Raw genomic sequence first — 17,255 nt, forward strand, 5'->3', positions numbered from 1 at the left:
CAGTGGGCTCAGACCCTGCAGGGGCCCCCGGGGCACACGGGCGGCAGCCAATGCTTTGGGTCCCAGGGAGAGTCGGAGGCCAGTGCTCAGCAGCTTTTCCTGGAAGAACTGGGTATCCTGGGCTTTGGCAACCAGGACTGAAAAGCTGGGTGCTTGTAGGGAAGGAAAAGTCATTAAAAATCGGAAGAAACAAAGAAAAACCTTTTCCTCCGCTCTTTTCCTCTTCTCGTTCTGTTTCCTGAGCTCAGTAAGCAGGTTCTAGTTTCTGCCGACCTAACGACGACAGTGTTTCCTAGACGTATAACCTCCTCCTTCCTTCTCAGACAGTCTATCACTTCCTTATGCTCCTCCTTTCGTTTTAAAACATTTTTATTAGCCTTTTTTCTTAAAACTTTTAACAGCTGTTTATAAAAACACGACAAATACACAACACAGAACAAAAAGTTCGGTAAAAATAACTCACTATATGGTACATATACTCAGATGGTGTGATATATTTATATAATAAGAGATGAAAATAGTCACTTTCCATAATAAAAATAAGTTCTATTTTTTGTTTATTTTACAATATACTTAATATTCTCTTCTTTTGCTTCCTCTCCAGCTTCTACTCCTTCACTGCGAATCTCGCGGGGGGTCCCACGTGGCCATCCCCACCCACCCGGCTGGAGTCCGGCAGGCGGAAGGGCTGCGGAGGCCTTAGGAACACGGGCGGCAGCCGCACTCTAAGTGTCTCTCCACCTCTTCCACGAACGAGGAGCCGTCTGTGCACTGGAACACGTATTTCCGCCGCTTGCTGCGGGTGGGCTGGCAGCACTGGGGACCGCAGCCCCCATGACATTCCATTACGGGCACCTTGGAGGCCGTGGCACACGAGGCGTAACCCTTCTGGCGGCGGATCACCTCTCGGACTACCCCCCCCAGGCATGGAGTGTCTGCAGAGGGCGGAAGAGGTAAGGGCAGGGCATTGGGGCCGGACATGGCTGTCCAGGGTAGGATGCTCCGAGACACTCGTGGGCTGAAGCCCGTGCGTACTTACTCATTCACTCATCCGTCCGTCTCCCTGCCCGCCCTCCCATAACCCATCTCACGCTTCCACAAATACTAAGTGCCCTTCCGTGCCAGCCTCTATACCAGGTTTAACACTAAGCCCCGAAGACAGCAGGGTGACAAGAGCAGGCTCGGTCTCTTCCTTCAGGGAACTTAGATCAAACTAGATGTGGCAGATTGGGAGGCTGAGGGCTAAATCCCATCCCAGACCTATGTTGCTTGTGCCACAGATGCTTAGAAACCAAATTAAATGCCAACATTAAAAAAAAAAAAAAACCCACAATGCCAGGAGATTGCATCTAAACATTGGGATATCTGGTTTCTTTGAAAACCAGGGGTTCTGGCTAAGCTGAGTCTGCATCCCTGCGTGGCAATGACGGGCTGAAGCCGCGGGCTTTAGACGGGGCAGATCTCCAGTTTGCCCCAGTCCCCACCACTCTCAGTAGCCTGTCTCCGCTGGTATAGAGTCTAGACACTAATTACAGTGTCATTTAAATAAATACATTTGTAATGATAAACTGAGGTGCATGCCACAAAGAAATGGGATGTGTTTATACAGAATACATGGCAAAGGAGCCTGACTAGCCCAGGGGCCAGGGATTGTCTCTGGGAAGTGATGCTGGAGTTGAGATCTGAAAGAGGAACAGTAGTCAGTGAGCCAAAGAGTCTGGGGGCGGGGGTGGTGGTGCGTGTGTGAGCTTGTCCACAAGTTGTAGAAGTGAGGGGAGGGGACCCCTGGATCTGCTTAATCCTCTGGTCTCTGACCCAACTCTTCACCTTGACCCCACTACTGTCCTCAGTACATTGGGAAAGCATCTGGAGCAAGGCACTGAGAGAGAGAGTAATGGATTCAGGACTAGGATCCTTGGCCACACAGCCTTGGATCCCTGAGCCTCGGTTTCCTTGTCTGGAAAATGGCGACACACGTCCTGGTTCTTCCTGCTTTTTCATGGGCTGTTATGAGCATCACAGAGATTGTGAATGCAAAAGGGCTTTATGCAGTTTAAAGCTTTAGGTGGTTAATGTGATGTAATGTGAATTTTGTTAAGCTTGATATTGTTTTAAAAAATTATGTGATTGTTAACAGGATCAAAAGAAGACTAATGATAATAGGCGTGTGTGATATGCGGGGCAGGGACAATGCACATTCAGCAGCATGTTAACAGTTGGGCTGTCCAGTTGAAGGGAATGGGAACACTGTTTATATTGTTCTGGCAATTTTTCTGTTAGATCTGACATTATTTCAGAATACATTATCTAACAGAATTGGTTAAGAATGGTATTTCAACAAGGTGTAAAATATGAGAGAGTCCTCTAGTGACAGGAGGCGGCCTGCCGAGAATGCTGGTGGCAGGAAGGAAGACGAAGACTTCTCAAAACGTCCAAGGTGGGACAGAACCATTTCAGCTGGAATATAATTTAATTTCAATTTTCCTTTTTTGCACTTACCTCCAAATTAATACACGAAAGGGGTCACTGAGAGAGGTAAGTGATTTGATGTTTTTGAAATGGGATCAGACTAAGGAACTGTTTTTTGTTGACCCAATAATGGCATGAGGCTTGGGAGGAGACTGCAGAGCAACATTTGAAATGTTAATGTGACTAAGAACCATCAAGGGCTCTTGTTAAAGCCGGTTCTGATTCAGAAGGTCTGGGCTGGGCCTGAGCGTCTATGTTTCTAATAAGCGCCCAGGTGAGTCAGTGGTGCTGGTCAGAGGGCCACTCTGGCAGCTCCAGGGCCGGCAATTAGAAAAGGAGGGGAGGGGAGAGGAGAGAAAGAACAACGCAGACTGCTCACACAGTCGTGGCAGTTTGCAACCTCCAGAGACCCCAGCTGGAACTATCCAGCTAAGCCATTTCTGAATGCTTGACCCACAGGAACCGTGTGGGATGGAGCATGTTTAGTGTGATTTTGAACTGCTCTGTGTTGGGGCTAATTTGTTACGCAGCAATGGATAACTGATACAGGAAGTTATAGTGTTGCCCCCCACTCCGTCAACATGACGGAGTTTGAGGCTCAGATAGTAACTTAATGAAGGTCATGCAGACTCTAAGTGGCTCGGCCAGAACTGGAACTTAGGCCATCTGAATGTGGAGTCCAAGTCTGACCCCCGCATCCTTCCCGGGGACCATCCCCCCACCCCCCCATGCACACAGCGGACCCACCTTGTTCGCAGTGTTCCCCACTAAAGCCGGGCTGGCACAGGCAGTAGGGCTCCCCTTGATCTGAGATGTGGCATTGCCCGTGGTGACACTTGAAGGCTGAGCAGGCGTTGGCAGAGTCATTCTTGTGGTCACACAAGGCCCCTCTGTAGCCCTCGGCACACTTGCACACATATGAGGTCCCAGTTGCCACGCATATCCCCTGGTTGCAGCTGTGGGCAGAGGCAAGAATGAGAGGGGAACCAGGTAGTCAGTGCAGCTGGAGGCTTCCTTTGTCTACTCCAGCCCGGACCGGGGGACCCGGAGCTGTGGGACCTTAGGCCTTCTCCATCCCATGGTCCACCCTCCACCAGCCCAGTGGCTGAGCATTAGTCAGCTGGAGGCTGTGAGCACTCCCAATGACACTGACAGCTGTGAGCTTGATGAGGCTGGCTGTTTTACACACAGATGTCAGAACCTTCTGCCATCTTAATTGATAACATGATTACTACTATGTCTACCACCACCACCAGCTACCACCAGCTGTGCCCTGTGCCAGCACTGGGGTAAGTGCTTTACACCTAGCATCAGTCTTATTTTCTACAATCCCCTCTCCTCTGCTGTCCTGTGCAGTAGATAGTCTTATCCACATCTCATAGATGGAGAAACTGATGCCAAAGCCTGGATTCTTAATTGTGCTGCAGCATTCTCTGTACTGGGATGACATTCAGAGGCAGGGTTCATTGTAGACATATTCGTTACAGAGTCAAACTCATACACACACACACTCACGCACACACTCCGGAGCTACCCAGGAAACTCAACCCCTTTATAGCTATCCTTCACTCCTCATCCACAACATCATGTCTCAGCTTGTTCAGCCAAGCAAATTACTACACATGGTTTTTGGCTGATTCAGATTTCTGAACACTGAGGATGCTGGGTCTCCTATTTTTAGCACAAGGCCTGACACACAGTAAGCCCTCAGTAAATATTTTGATGCATAATGAATGCCAGAGCCACAAAATGATTCGGCTGTGCGTGGTTATACACCCCTGGTGCCCTCATAGGGTACCACTGAGTGGGGTGTCGAGTCGGGCCGAAATGCACCCACTTGCCAAGGTGCATGAGCACGGGTGCCCCTTTTGACTTCTGAAGGCCACTTGACAAGTGTTTTTCAGCTAGGCTCTGGCACACTGATATCTCCTCTGAGCAGACCTGCTGTTTGGATGTGTTAAGCTCCTGACCTTCTAATACAGCCTGACTGCAGTCCCTCCGGCTTCCATCAGTGCTCACTTCCTGGGCAGGGCAGAGGGGGAGGGACACTGACCTGTGACTGAGGCAGGGGTCGCGGGCCTCCTGGTCACACAGCGGGCCAGTCCAGCCTGGGTGGCACTCGCACACCACGCTGTCCTTCTCCACGGCACGACACAGGCCGTGTCTGCACACGCTGCAGGACTTGCAGCCCGGCGAGACACCCAGGGCCTGTGGTGGGAGGGCCTTGAAGTCCTGCAGCTCGTTGTTGATGCGCACCTCGTGGATGCAGCCGTGGAAGCCGCCCAGCGGCCGGTCCACGCCCTGGCGCAAGGCCGAGAGGCCTGTGGAGGTGGGGATGCCTGCGGGAGGGACGCCAGGACAGCGACCTGAAGACACTTCCCTGCCCACCCTGCTTGCCTGCATTCCAGCCCTCGGAGGTGGACTCCTTGGGAGAAGTCCTGGGAATCTCTGTGTTGAACAAGCTGCTCTGCTGCCTTTTTTTTTTTTTTGCACATAACCCTTTGAGAACTACTGGCCCAAGTCTGGGTTTCAGGCCCATGCTCTGCCAGACTGGTGGCTCCTTCTCTCTTTGGCCTTTGAATGACCTTAATAGCAAACATTCTCCTCTACATACATCAGCTGAGACTCACAGCATCTGAGGGGGTGGCAGAGCAGAGGGAAGCCCCTGTATCTGAAGGGGCTGGCCCCTGTCTCCACCTCCTCCCTCCCCATTCCATCTTCACCTTCCACCATCATCCCTAAAAAACTTGTAGTTTCTCAGAAGGAACCCTGCTCTCTTTCCTTTCCTCTTCTCCTCCCCATGATCTGGCTAACTATTCACACTTTAGGGAGCAGCTTGGTTGTCACTTCCTCCAGGAAGCCTAACTTGATTAGCTTTGGCAGTGGGTGCCGAGATGAGAGCGGCAAGCCCCACCAGTTGGCCTGGGGATGGGTGCCCGAGCACAGGGGGTAGGTGGGAGGTGGAGGTATTTGGGGTGGGAGGGGATGGGGCTTTACCTCCAAGGTAGAGGGGGCTGTTGATGCTCACTGTTGGCTGCTTCTGGAGCTTTCCCAGGCTTTTGGGGGCTCCTTTGTCCACCACCAGGTTCAGGGTCTGGTTTAGCATCACCAGCTCCACACTGTGAAACTGCCCGTCATTCACAGTCTCCACGCTGGGCAGGAGAGAAGCAGGAGAGACAGAGGGTTTGCTGAGTGCCTTCCACAGCCTGCACTGGGCTGTGAACTTGACTAGTGTTCCTTGCATTTTGTTCTTTTATTTGGAAATAATTTCAAACAACATAAATCACAAAAATAAAAACAGTACAGAGCACTCCTATTACCTGTTACACCTATAGATTCTCCAGTGAGTTCCATTTGCTTTATAATTCATTTCATCTATCTTATTTATCTCCATATATATACAGGCATACCTTGGAGATACTGTGGGTTCGGTTCCAGACCACCTGGTGAAGCAAGTCACATGAATTTTCTGGTTTCCCAGTGCACATAAAAGTTATGTTTATACTACAGTGTACTACTCTATTTAAAGGGTGCAATAGCATTTTGTCTAAAAAACAATGTACATATCTTAACTTAAAAATACTTTATTGCTAAAAATGCTGTCACCTGAGCCTTCAGGGAGGCATAATCTTTTTGCAATAATAACATCAAAGATCACTGATCACCATAATAAATACTGTAATAGTGAAAAAGGTTGAAATATTATGAGAGTTACCAAAACATGACACACAGACATGAAGTGAGCAAATGCTGTTGGAAAGATGGCACCAAAAGACTTGACACAGAGTTGCCACAAACCTTCAGTTTGTAAATAATACAGTATCTGTGAAGCACAATATAGCAAGGTGCAGTAAAATGAGGTATGCCTCTAAGGGTATGGAGTCAGCTGTCAAAAACCTCCCAACAAACAGAAGCCTAAGACTGGATAGGTTCACTGGTGAATTCTATGAAACATTTAAGGCAGGCTTAATAACAATCCTTCTCAAACTCTTACAAAAAATAGGAAGGAACACTTCCAAACTCATTTTACAAGGTCAGCATCATCCTGATACTAAAACCAGACAAGAATGCCACAAGAAAAGAAAATTACAGGCCAATATCCCTGACGAACATAGATGCGAACATTCTTAATGAAATATAGGAAACCTAATTCAATAATACATTAAAAAGGTCATATACCATGATTAATTGGGGTGTATTCCAGGGATGCAAGAGTGGCTCAAAATCACAAATTCAGTGTGATACACCAAATTAACAAAGTGATCAAAATCATGTGATCATCTCAATAAATGCAGAAAAAGCATTTAACAAAATTCAACATCCATTTATGATGAAAACTCTTAACAGTATAGGTATAGAACAAACTCAACCAAATAAAGGCCATATATAACAAGCCCACAGCTAACATTATATTCAGTGGTGAAAACAAAGCTTTTCTTTTAAAATCACAAACAAGACAAGGATGCCCATCTCTCTTGCCATTTATATTCAACAAAGTATTGGAAGTCCCAGCCTGAGCAATTAGGAAAGAAAAAAAAAAAGGCATACACATCAGAAAGTAAGAAGTAGAACTGTCACTATTTGCAGATGACATGATGTTATATATAGAAAAACCTAGAGTTTCCACTAGAAAACTGTTGGAACTAACAAATTCAGTAAAGTTGCTAGATACAAAATTTATATAAAAATCAGTTGCATTACCCCTCTTAAACCAATGGACAGATGATCCAGACAGAAAAGCAATAAGGAAACACAGGTAGAAGAACTAATAAGTGAGCTGGAGGACAGAATGGTGGAAATAACTGCCAAGGAGCAGAATAAAGAAAAAAGAATGAAAAGAATTGAAGACAGTCTCAGAGACTTCTGGGACAACACTAAATGCACCAACATTTGAATACAGGGATCCCAAAAGAAGAAGAGAAAAAGAAAGGGTCTGAGAAAATATTTGAAGAGATTATAGTTGAAAACTTCCCTAACATGGGAAAGGAAATAGTCACCTAGGTCCAAGAAGCACAGAGAGTCCCATACAGGATAAACCCTAGGAAAAACACACCAAGACACACATTAATCCAACTAACAAAAATTAAATTCAAAGAAAAAATATTAAAAGCAGCAAGGGAAAAACAAAAAATAACATACAAAGGAATCCCCATAAGGTTATCAGCTGATTTTTCAGCAGAAACTCTGCAGGCCAGAAGGGAGTGGTAGGATATACTTAAAGTGATGAAAAAGAAAAACCTACACAACCAAGATTACTCTACCCAGCCAGGATCTCATTCAGATTTGATGGAAAAATCAAAAGCTTTTCAGACAAGCAAAAGCTAAAAGAATTCAGCGCCGCCAAACCAGCTTTACAACAAATGCTAAGGAAACTCCTCTAGGCAGGAAACACAAGAGAAGAAAAACACCCACAAAAACAAACCCCAAACAATTGAAGAAAATGGTAATAGGAACATACATATCAATAATAACCTTGCATATGAATGGATTAAATGCCCTAACCTAAAGACACAGACTGGCTGAATGGATACAAAAACAAGACCCATGTATATGCTGTCTACAAGAGACCCACTTCAGACTTAGGGACACATACAGATTGAAAGTGAAGGGATGGAAAAAGATATTCCATGCAAATGGAAATCAAAAGAAACCTGGAGTAGCAATACTTGTATCAGATAAAATAGACTTTAAAATAAAGACTCTTACAAGAGACAAAGAAGGATACTACATAATGATCAAAGGATCAATCCAAGAAGAAGAAATAACAATTATAAGTGTTTATGCACCCAACACAGGAGCACCTCAATACATAAGGCAAATGCTAAGAGCTATAAAAGGGGAAATCAATAGAAACACAATTATAGTGGGGGACGTTAACACCTCACTTACACCAATGGACAGATGATCCAGACAGAAAATAAATAAGGAAACACAAGCTTTAAATGACACAACAGACCAGATAGATTTAATTGATATTTATAGAACATTCCACCCAAAAGTGGCAGAATACACTTTCTTCTCAAGTGCACACGGAACATTCTCCAGGATAGATCACATCTTGGGTCACAAATCAAGCCTCGGAAAATTTAAGAAAATTGAAATTGTTTCAAGCATCTTTTCTGACCACAACACTATGAGATTGGAAATCAATTACAGGAAAAAAACTGGAAAACACAAAATACATGGAGGATAAACAGTGCACTACTAAATAACCAAAAGATCACTGAAGAAATCAAAGGAGGAATTAAAAAATACGTAGAAACAAATGACAATGAAAACACGACAACCCAAGACCTATGGCACTCAGCAAAAGCAGTTCTAAGAGGGAAGTTTAGAGCAATTCAATCTCATTCAATCTCACCTCAAGAAACAAGAAACATCTCAAATAATCTAACCCTACACTTAAAACAATTAGAGAAAGAAGAACAAAGGAAACCCAGACTCAGTAGAAGGAAAGAAATAATAAGGATCAGAGCAGAAATAAATGAAATAGAAACAAAGAACAATAGCAAAGATCAATAAAACTAAAAGCTGGTTGTATGAGAAGATAAAGAAAATTGATAAACCCTTAGCCAGACTCATCAAGAAAAAAAGGGAGAGGATGCAAATCAATAAAATTAGAAATGAAAAAGGAGAAATTACAACTTACACTGCAGAAATACAAAGGATTATAAGAGTACTACAAACAACTATATGCCAATATAATGGACAACCATGAAGAAATGGACAAATTCTTGCAAAGGTGCAATTTTCCAGGACTGAACCAGGAAGAATTAGAAAATATAAACAGACCTATCACAAGTAATGAAGTTGAAACCGTAATTAAAAATCTTCCAACAAACAAACGTCTTGAGCCAGATGGCTTCACAGGCAAATACTATCATTTAGAGTAGAGGTAACACTGATCCTTCTCAAACTCTTAGAAAAAATTGTGGAGGGAGAAACGCTCCCAAATTCATTCTGCGAAGCCACCATAACTGTGATACCAAAGCCAGAAAAAGATATCACCAAAAAAGACAATTATAGACCAATATCACTGATGAACAGAGATGCAAAAATCCTTAACAAAATACTAGCAAACAGAATCCAACAACACATTAAAAGGATCATACACCATGATCAAGTGGGATTTATCCCAGGGATGCAAGGATTCTTCAATATACACAAATCAATCAATGATACACAATATTAACAAATCGAAGAAGAAAAACCATATGATCATCTCAATAGATGCAGAAAAAGCTTTTGACAAAATTCAACACCCATTTATGATAAAAACCCTCCAAAAGTGGGCATAGAGGGAACCTACTCAACATAATAAAGGCCATATATGACAAACCCACAGCAAGCATCATACTCAATGGTGAAAAACTGAAAGCATTTCCCTCTAAGATCAGGAACAAGACAAGGATGTCCACTCTCACCACTCTTATTCAACATAGTTTTGGAAGTCCTAGCCATGGCAATCAGAGAAGAAAAAGAAAGAAAAGGAATACAATTGGAAAAGAAGTAAAACTCTCATTGTTTGCAGATGACATGATACTATACATAGAGAAACCTAAAGATGCCACCAGAAAACTACTAGAATTAATCAATGAATTTGCTAAGATTGCAGGATACAAAATTAATGCACAGAAATCTCTGGCATTCCTATACACCAACAACGAAAAACCAGAAAGAGAAATTAAGGAAACACTCCCATTTACCATCGCAACAAAAAGAATAAAATACCTAAGAATAAACCTGCCTAAGGAGGTGAAAGACTTGTACTCAGAAAACTGTAAAACACTGAAGAAAGAAATCAAAGATGACATCAACAGATGGAGAAATATACCATGTTCTTGGATTGGAAGAAGCAGTACTGTGAAAATGACTATACTCCCCAAAGCAATCTACAGATTCAGTGCAATCCCTATCAAACTACCAATGGCACTCTTCACAGAATTACAACAAAAAATTTCACAATTCGTATGGAAACACAACAAACCCTGAATAGCCAAAGTAATCCTGAGAAAGAAAAACAGAGTTGGAGGAATCAGGCTCCCTGACTTCAAACTATACCACAAAGCTAAAGTAATCAAGACAGTATGGTACTGGCACAAAATCAGAAATACAGATCAATGGTACAGGATAGAATGCCCAGAGATAAACCCATGTACATATGGTCACCTAATTTATGACAAAGGAGGCAAGAACATACAATGGAGAAAAGACAGCCTCTTCTGTAAGTGGTGCTGGGAAAACTGGACAGCTACATGTAAAAGAGTGAAACAAGAACACTCCCTAACATCATACACAAAAATAAACTCAAAATGGATTGAAGACCTAAATGTAAGACCAGACACTATAAAACTCTTAGAGGAAAACATAGGAAGAATACACTTTGACATAAACCACGGCAAGATCTTTTTTGACCCACCTTCTAGAGTAACAGAAATAAAAACAAACAAAAAAACCCAAATGTGACTTAATTAAACTTAAAAGCTTTTGCACAGCAAAGGAAACCATAAGCAAGACAAAAAGAGAACCCTCAGAATGGGAGAAACTATTTGCAAATGAAACAACAGAAAAAGGATTAATCTGCACAATATACAAACAACTCATGGAGCTCAATTTCAAAAAAACAAATAATCTAGTTAAAAAATGGACTGAAGACCTAGAGAGAGATTTCAGCAAGGAAGACATACAGATGGCCAAGTGGCGCGAGATGTTCAACATCACTAGTTATTAGAGAAATGCAAATGGAAACTACAATAAAGTATCACTTCTGGTCAGAATGGCCATTTTCAAAATATCTACAAACAATAAATGCTGGAAAGGGTGTGGTGAAAAGGGCACACTCCTGCACTGTTGGTGGGAATATAAATTGATACAACCATTATGGAATACAGTATGGAGGTTCCTTTTAAAAAACTAAAAATAGAACTACCATATGACCCAGTAATCCCACTGCTGGGCATATATCCTGAGAAAACCATAATTCAAAAAGAGTCATGTACCACAATGTACATTGCAGCACTTTACAATAGCCAGGACATGGAAGCAACCTAAATGTCCATTGACAGATGAATGGATCAAGAAGATGTGGCACATATATATAATGGAATATTACTCAGTCATAAAAAGTTACGAAATTGAGTTACTTGTAGGGAGGTGGATGGACCTAAAGTCTGTCATACAGAGTGAAGTAAGTCAGAAAGAGAAAAATACTGTAAGCTAATGCATATATATGGAATCTAAAAAAAAAAGTACTGATGAACTTAGGGCAGGAATAAAGATGTAGACATAGAGAATGGACTTGAGGAAATGGGTAGGAGGGGGAAGTGAGAGTAGCATCGACATATATATACTACTGAATGTAAAATAGTTAACTAGTGGGAAGCAGCAGCATAGCACAGGGAGATCAGCTCAGTGCTTTGTGACGACCTAGAGGGGTGGGAAAGGGAGGATGAGAGGGAGACTCAAGAGGGAGGGGATATGGGTACATATGTATGCATATGGCTGTTTCACTTTGGTGTACACAGAAGCTAACAAAGTATTGTGAAGCAATTATACTCCAATAAAGATCTATTTAAAAAAATGGATCACTGAATAAATCAAAAAATACCTAGAGACAACAGAAAAGAAAAGCATGATGATTCCAAACCTATGGAATGCAACAAACCTATGGAATGCAGTTCTATAGTGATACAGGCTTACCTCAGGAAACAGGAAATATCTCAAACAACCTAACCTTACACCTAAAGCAACTAGAGAAAGAACAAACAAAACCAAAGTTAGTAGAAGGAAAGAAATCAAAGATCAGAGGAGAAAATAAATGAAACAGACAATAAGAAAACAATAGAAAAGATCAAGGAAACTAAAAGCTGGTTCTTTGAAAAGAAAAACAAAATTGATAAACCTTTAGCAAGACACATGAAGAAAAAAAGGGAGAGGGCCGAAATCAATAAACTCAGAAATGGGGGCTTCCCAGGTGGTGCAGTGGTTAAGAATCCGCATGCCAGGTGTCCCTGGTGGCGCAGTGGTTAAGAATCCACGGGCCAAAGGGACATGGGTTCGAGCCCTGGCCCAGGAAGATCCCACATGCTGTGGAACAACTAAGCCTGTGTGCCACAATTACTGAGCCCACGTGCCACAACTACTGAAGCCCACGCGCTTAGATCCTGTGCTCTGCAACAAGAGAAGCTACTGCAATGAGAAGCCCGTGCACCGCAACAAAGAGTAGGCCCCCTGCTCGCCGCAACTAGAGAAAGCCCATACACAACAATGAAGACCCAATGCAGCCAAAAATAAATAAATTAAAAAAAAAAAAAAAAAGAATCCACCTGCCAACGAACGGGATATAGGTTTGAGCCCTGGTCTAAGAAGATCCCACATGCTGCAGAGCAACTAAGCCCGTGCACCACAACTACTGAGCCTGCCTGCCACAACTATTGAAGCCTATGCACCTAGAGCCCATGCTCTGCAACGAGAAGACACTGCAGTGAGAAGCCCACGTGCTGCAATGAAGAGTAGCCCCTGCTCACCACAACTAGAGAAAGCCCACGAGCAGCAACAAAGACCCAACGCAACCAAAAACAAATTAAATAAATTTATATTTTAAAAAATCAAAAATGAAAAAAGTTACAAGTGACACGACAAAAATACAAAGCACCATAAGAGACTACTGCAGGCAACTATATGCCAATAAAATGGACAATCTGGAAGAAATGTAGATATTCTTAGAAAGGTACAATCTCCCAAGATTGAACCTGGAAGATACAGAAAATATGAACAGACCAATTACAAGTACTGAAATTGAATCTGTGATTTAAAAACCCCCAACAAACAAAAGCCCAAGTCAAGACGGTTTCACAGGCAAATCCTACAAAACATTTAGAGAAGAGTTAACACCTATCCTTTTGAAACTATTCCAAAATATTGCAGAGGAAAGAACACTTCCAACCTCATTCCATGAGGCCACCATCACCCTGATACCCAAACCAGACAAATATACCACAAGAAAAGAAAATTACAGACCAGTATCACTGATGAACATAGATGCAAAAATCTTCAACAAAATAACAGCAAACTGAATCCAACAATACATTGAAAGTATCATACACCATGGTACATGGTGGGATAAATCCCACCATGATCAAGTGGCATTTATCCCAGGGGTACAAGGAGTTTTCAGTATCTGCAAATCGATCAGTGTGATACACCACATTAACAAACTGAAGAATAAAAACCATATGATCATCTCAGAAGATACAGAGAAAGCTTATGAAAAAAATTAGCACCTATTTATAATAAAAACTCTAGAAAATGGGCATAGAGGGAACCTATAGGGGGCCTCAACATAATAAAGGCCATACGTGACAAACCCACAGCTAACATCAGACTCAATGCTGAAAAGCTGAAAGCATTTCTTCTAAGATCAGGAACAAGACAAGGATGTCCACTCTCACCACTTTTTTTTTCTTTTTTTTTTTTTTTGGCCACGAAGCATGACATGCAGGATCTTAGTTCGCTGACCAGGGAATGAACCCACATCCCCTGCAGTGGAAGTGTGGCGTGCTAACCACTGCACCTCCAGTGACATCCCTTTCACCAATTTTATTCAACATAGATAGCCACAGCAATCAGAGAAGAAAAAGAAATAAAAGGGATCGAAATTGGAAAAGAAGTAAAACTGTCACTGTTTACAGATGACATGATACTATACATAGAAAATCCTAAAGATGCTACCAGAAGTCTACTAGAGCTCATCAGTGAATTCAGTAAAGTTGTAGGATACAAAATGAATACACAGGAGTCTGTGGCATTTCTATACACTAACAACAAAAGATCATAAAGAGAAATTAAGCGAACAATCCCATTTACCATCACATTAAAAAGAATAAAATACCTAGGAATAAACCTACCTAAGGAGACAAAAGACCTGTACTCCAAAAACTATAAGATGTTGATGGAAGAAATCAGAGATGACACAAACAGATGGAGAGAAAATATACCAAGAACATATACCATGTTCTTGGATTGGAATAATCAACGTTTTGAAAATGACTATACTACCCAAAGCAATCTACAGATTCAATGCAATCCCTATCAAATTACCAATGGCATTTTTTACAGAACTAGAACAAAAAATTTCACAATTTGTATGGAAACACAAAAGACCCCGAATAGCCAAAGCAATCTTGAGACCGAAACATGGAGCTGGAGGAATCAGTCTCCCTGACTTCAGACTATACTACAAAGCTACCGTCATCAAAACAGTATTCTACCGGCACAAAGACAGACTTATAGATCGGTGGAACATGATAGAAAGCTCAGAGATAAACCCACATACCTATGGTCAATTCATCTACAATAAAAGAGGCAAGAATATATAGTGGAGAAAAGACGGTCTCTTAAGAAAGTGGTGCTGGGAAAACTGGAGCCACTTGTAAAGAAATGAAATTAGAACATTCTCTAGCACCATACACAAAAATAAACTCTAAATGGCTTAAAGACTGAAATGTAAGACTGGATACTATAAAACTCCTAGAGGAAAACATAGGCAGGACGCTCTGACATAAATAACAGCAATATCTTTTTGGAGCTCTCCCTACAGTAATGAAAATAAAACCAAAAATAAACAAATGAGACCTAATTAAACTTAAAAGCTTTTGCACAGCAAAGGAAGCCATAAACAAAATAAAAAGACAACCCACAGAATGGGAGAAAATATTTGCATACGATGCAACTGACAAGGGATTAATCTCAAAAATACACAAACAGTTCATACAGTTCAATATCAAAAATACAAATAACCCAACCAAAAAATGGGCAGAAGATCTAAATACACATTTCTCCAAAGAAGACATACAGATGGCCGAAAGGCACATGAAAAGATGCTCAATGTTGCTAATTATTAGAGAAATGCAAATCAAAACTATGATGAAGTATCACCTCACACCAGTCAGAATGGCCATCATCAAAAAGTCCACAAATAATAAATGCTGGAGAGGGTCTATACTGTTGGTAGGTATGTAACTTGGTACAGCCACTATGGAGAACAGTTTGGAGGTTCCTTAAAAAACTAAAAATAGAACTACCATATGATCCTGCAATCCCACTCCTGGGTATATATCCGGAGAAAACCATAACTCAAAATGATACATGTTCACTGCAGCCCCAGTGTTCATTGCAGTGCAATTCACAATAGCCAAGACATGGAAGCAACCTAAATGTCCATCAGCAGATGAATGGATAAAGATGTGGTACATATATACAATGGAATACTACTCAGCCATAAAAAAGAATGAAAGAGGAGGAGAGAAGATGGCGAAGAGTAAGACATGGAGATCACCTTCCTCCCCACAGTTATATCAGAAATACATCTACACGTGGAACTGCTCCTTTAGAACACCCACTGAATGCTGGCAGAAGACCTCAGACCTCCCAAAAGGCAAGAAACTCCCCACGTACCTGGGTAGGGCAAAAGAAAAAAGAAGAAACAGAAACAAAAGAATAGGGATGGGACCTGCACCAGTGGGAGGGAGCTGTGAAGGAGGAAAGGTTTCCACACACTAGAAGCCCCTTTGCGGGTGGAGACTGCAGGTGGCAGGGGGGGAAGCTTCAGAGCCACAGAGGAGAGCACAGCCACAGGGGTGCGGAGGGCAAAGTGAAGAGATTTTCGCACAGAGGATCGGTGCCAGCCGGCACTCACCAGCCCGAGAGACTTGTCTGCTCACCCGCTGGGGCAGGTGGGGGCTGGGAGCTAAGGCTTGGAGAGGACTAGCAGCGTGAACACAGCCTGAAGGGGTTAGTGCACCACGGTTAGCCTGGAGGGAGTCTGGGAAAAAGTCTGGAGCTGCCGAAGAGGCAAGAGACTTTTTCTTCCCTCTTTGCTTCCTGGTGCGCGAGGAGAGGGGATTAAGCACGCCGCTTAAAGGAGCTCCAGAAACGGGCGCGAGCCTCGGCTATCAGCGTGGACACCAGAGATGGGCATGAGACTCTAAGACTGCTGCTGCTGCCACCAAGAAGCCTGTGTGCGAGCACAGGTCACTCTCCACACCTCCCCTCCCAGGAGGCTGTGCAGCCTGACACTACCAGGGTCCCGGGATCCAGGGACAACTTCCTTGGGAGAATGCACGGTGCACCCCAGGCTGGTGCAATGTCATGCTGGCCTCTGCCGCCGCAGGCTTGCCCTGAACTCTGTGCCCTGCCCTCCGCCCGGCCTGAATGAGCCAGAGTCCCTGAATCAGCTGCTCCTTTAACCCCGTCCTGTCTGAGCGAAGAACAGATGCCCTCCGGTGACCTATACACAGAGGCGGGGCCAAACCCAAAGCTGAACCCTGGGAGCTGTGCGAACAAAGAAGAGAAAGGGAAATCCCTCCCAGCAGCCTCAGAAGCATCGGATTAAAGCTCCACAATCAACTTGATGTACCCTGCATCTGTGGAATACCTGAATAGACAACGAATCATCCCAAATTGAGGAGGTGGACTTTGGGAGCAAGATATATTATTATTTTCCCCTTTTTGTCTTTTTGTAAGTGTGTATGTGTGTGCTTCTGTGTGAGATTTTGTCTGTATAGCTTTGCTTTCACCATTTGTCCTAGGGTTCAGACCATCCCATTATTTTTTTTTACTTAAAAAAATTTTTCTTCTTAATAATTATATTTTAATAACTTTATTTTATTTTATTGTACTCTATTTTATCCTCTTTCTTCCTCCCCCCTCTCTCTTTCTTTCTTTCTTTCTATTTTTTCTCCCTTTTATTCTGACCCGTGTGGATGAAAGGCTCTTGGTGCTCCAGC

At 42.8% G+C, this 17,255-nt stretch overlaps 1 protein-coding gene across 1 annotated transcript in view; it reads right to left on the reverse strand.

Annotated features, from left to right (window-relative positions):
• Positions 1–476: 476 nt before the first annotated feature.
• Positions 477–17,255, reverse strand: part of SLIT3 (slit guidance ligand 3) — a 631,375-nt gene continuing 614,596 nt past the window's right edge. Inside the window, exons 33-36 of the mRNA XM_059063071.2 lie at positions 5,467–5,621; positions 4,523–4,808; positions 3,217–3,425; positions 477–935 (exon numbers count right to left, since the gene is read on the reverse strand). Coding sequence (XP_058919054.1) covers positions 700–935; positions 3,217–3,425; positions 4,523–4,808; positions 5,467–5,621 — 886 coding nt within the window. The 3' untranslated portion in view covers positions 477–699. The remainder of the gene's footprint in view (positions 936–3,216; positions 3,426–4,522; positions 4,809–5,466; positions 5,622–17,255) is intronic.

This window comes from Kogia breviceps, chromosome 4 (genome assembly GCF_026419965.1).
Source record: "Kogia breviceps isolate mKogBre1 chromosome 4, mKogBre1 haplotype 1, whole genome shotgun sequence".
Taxonomy (NCBI): Eukaryota; Metazoa; Chordata; class Mammalia; order Artiodactyla; family Physeteridae; genus Kogia; species Kogia breviceps.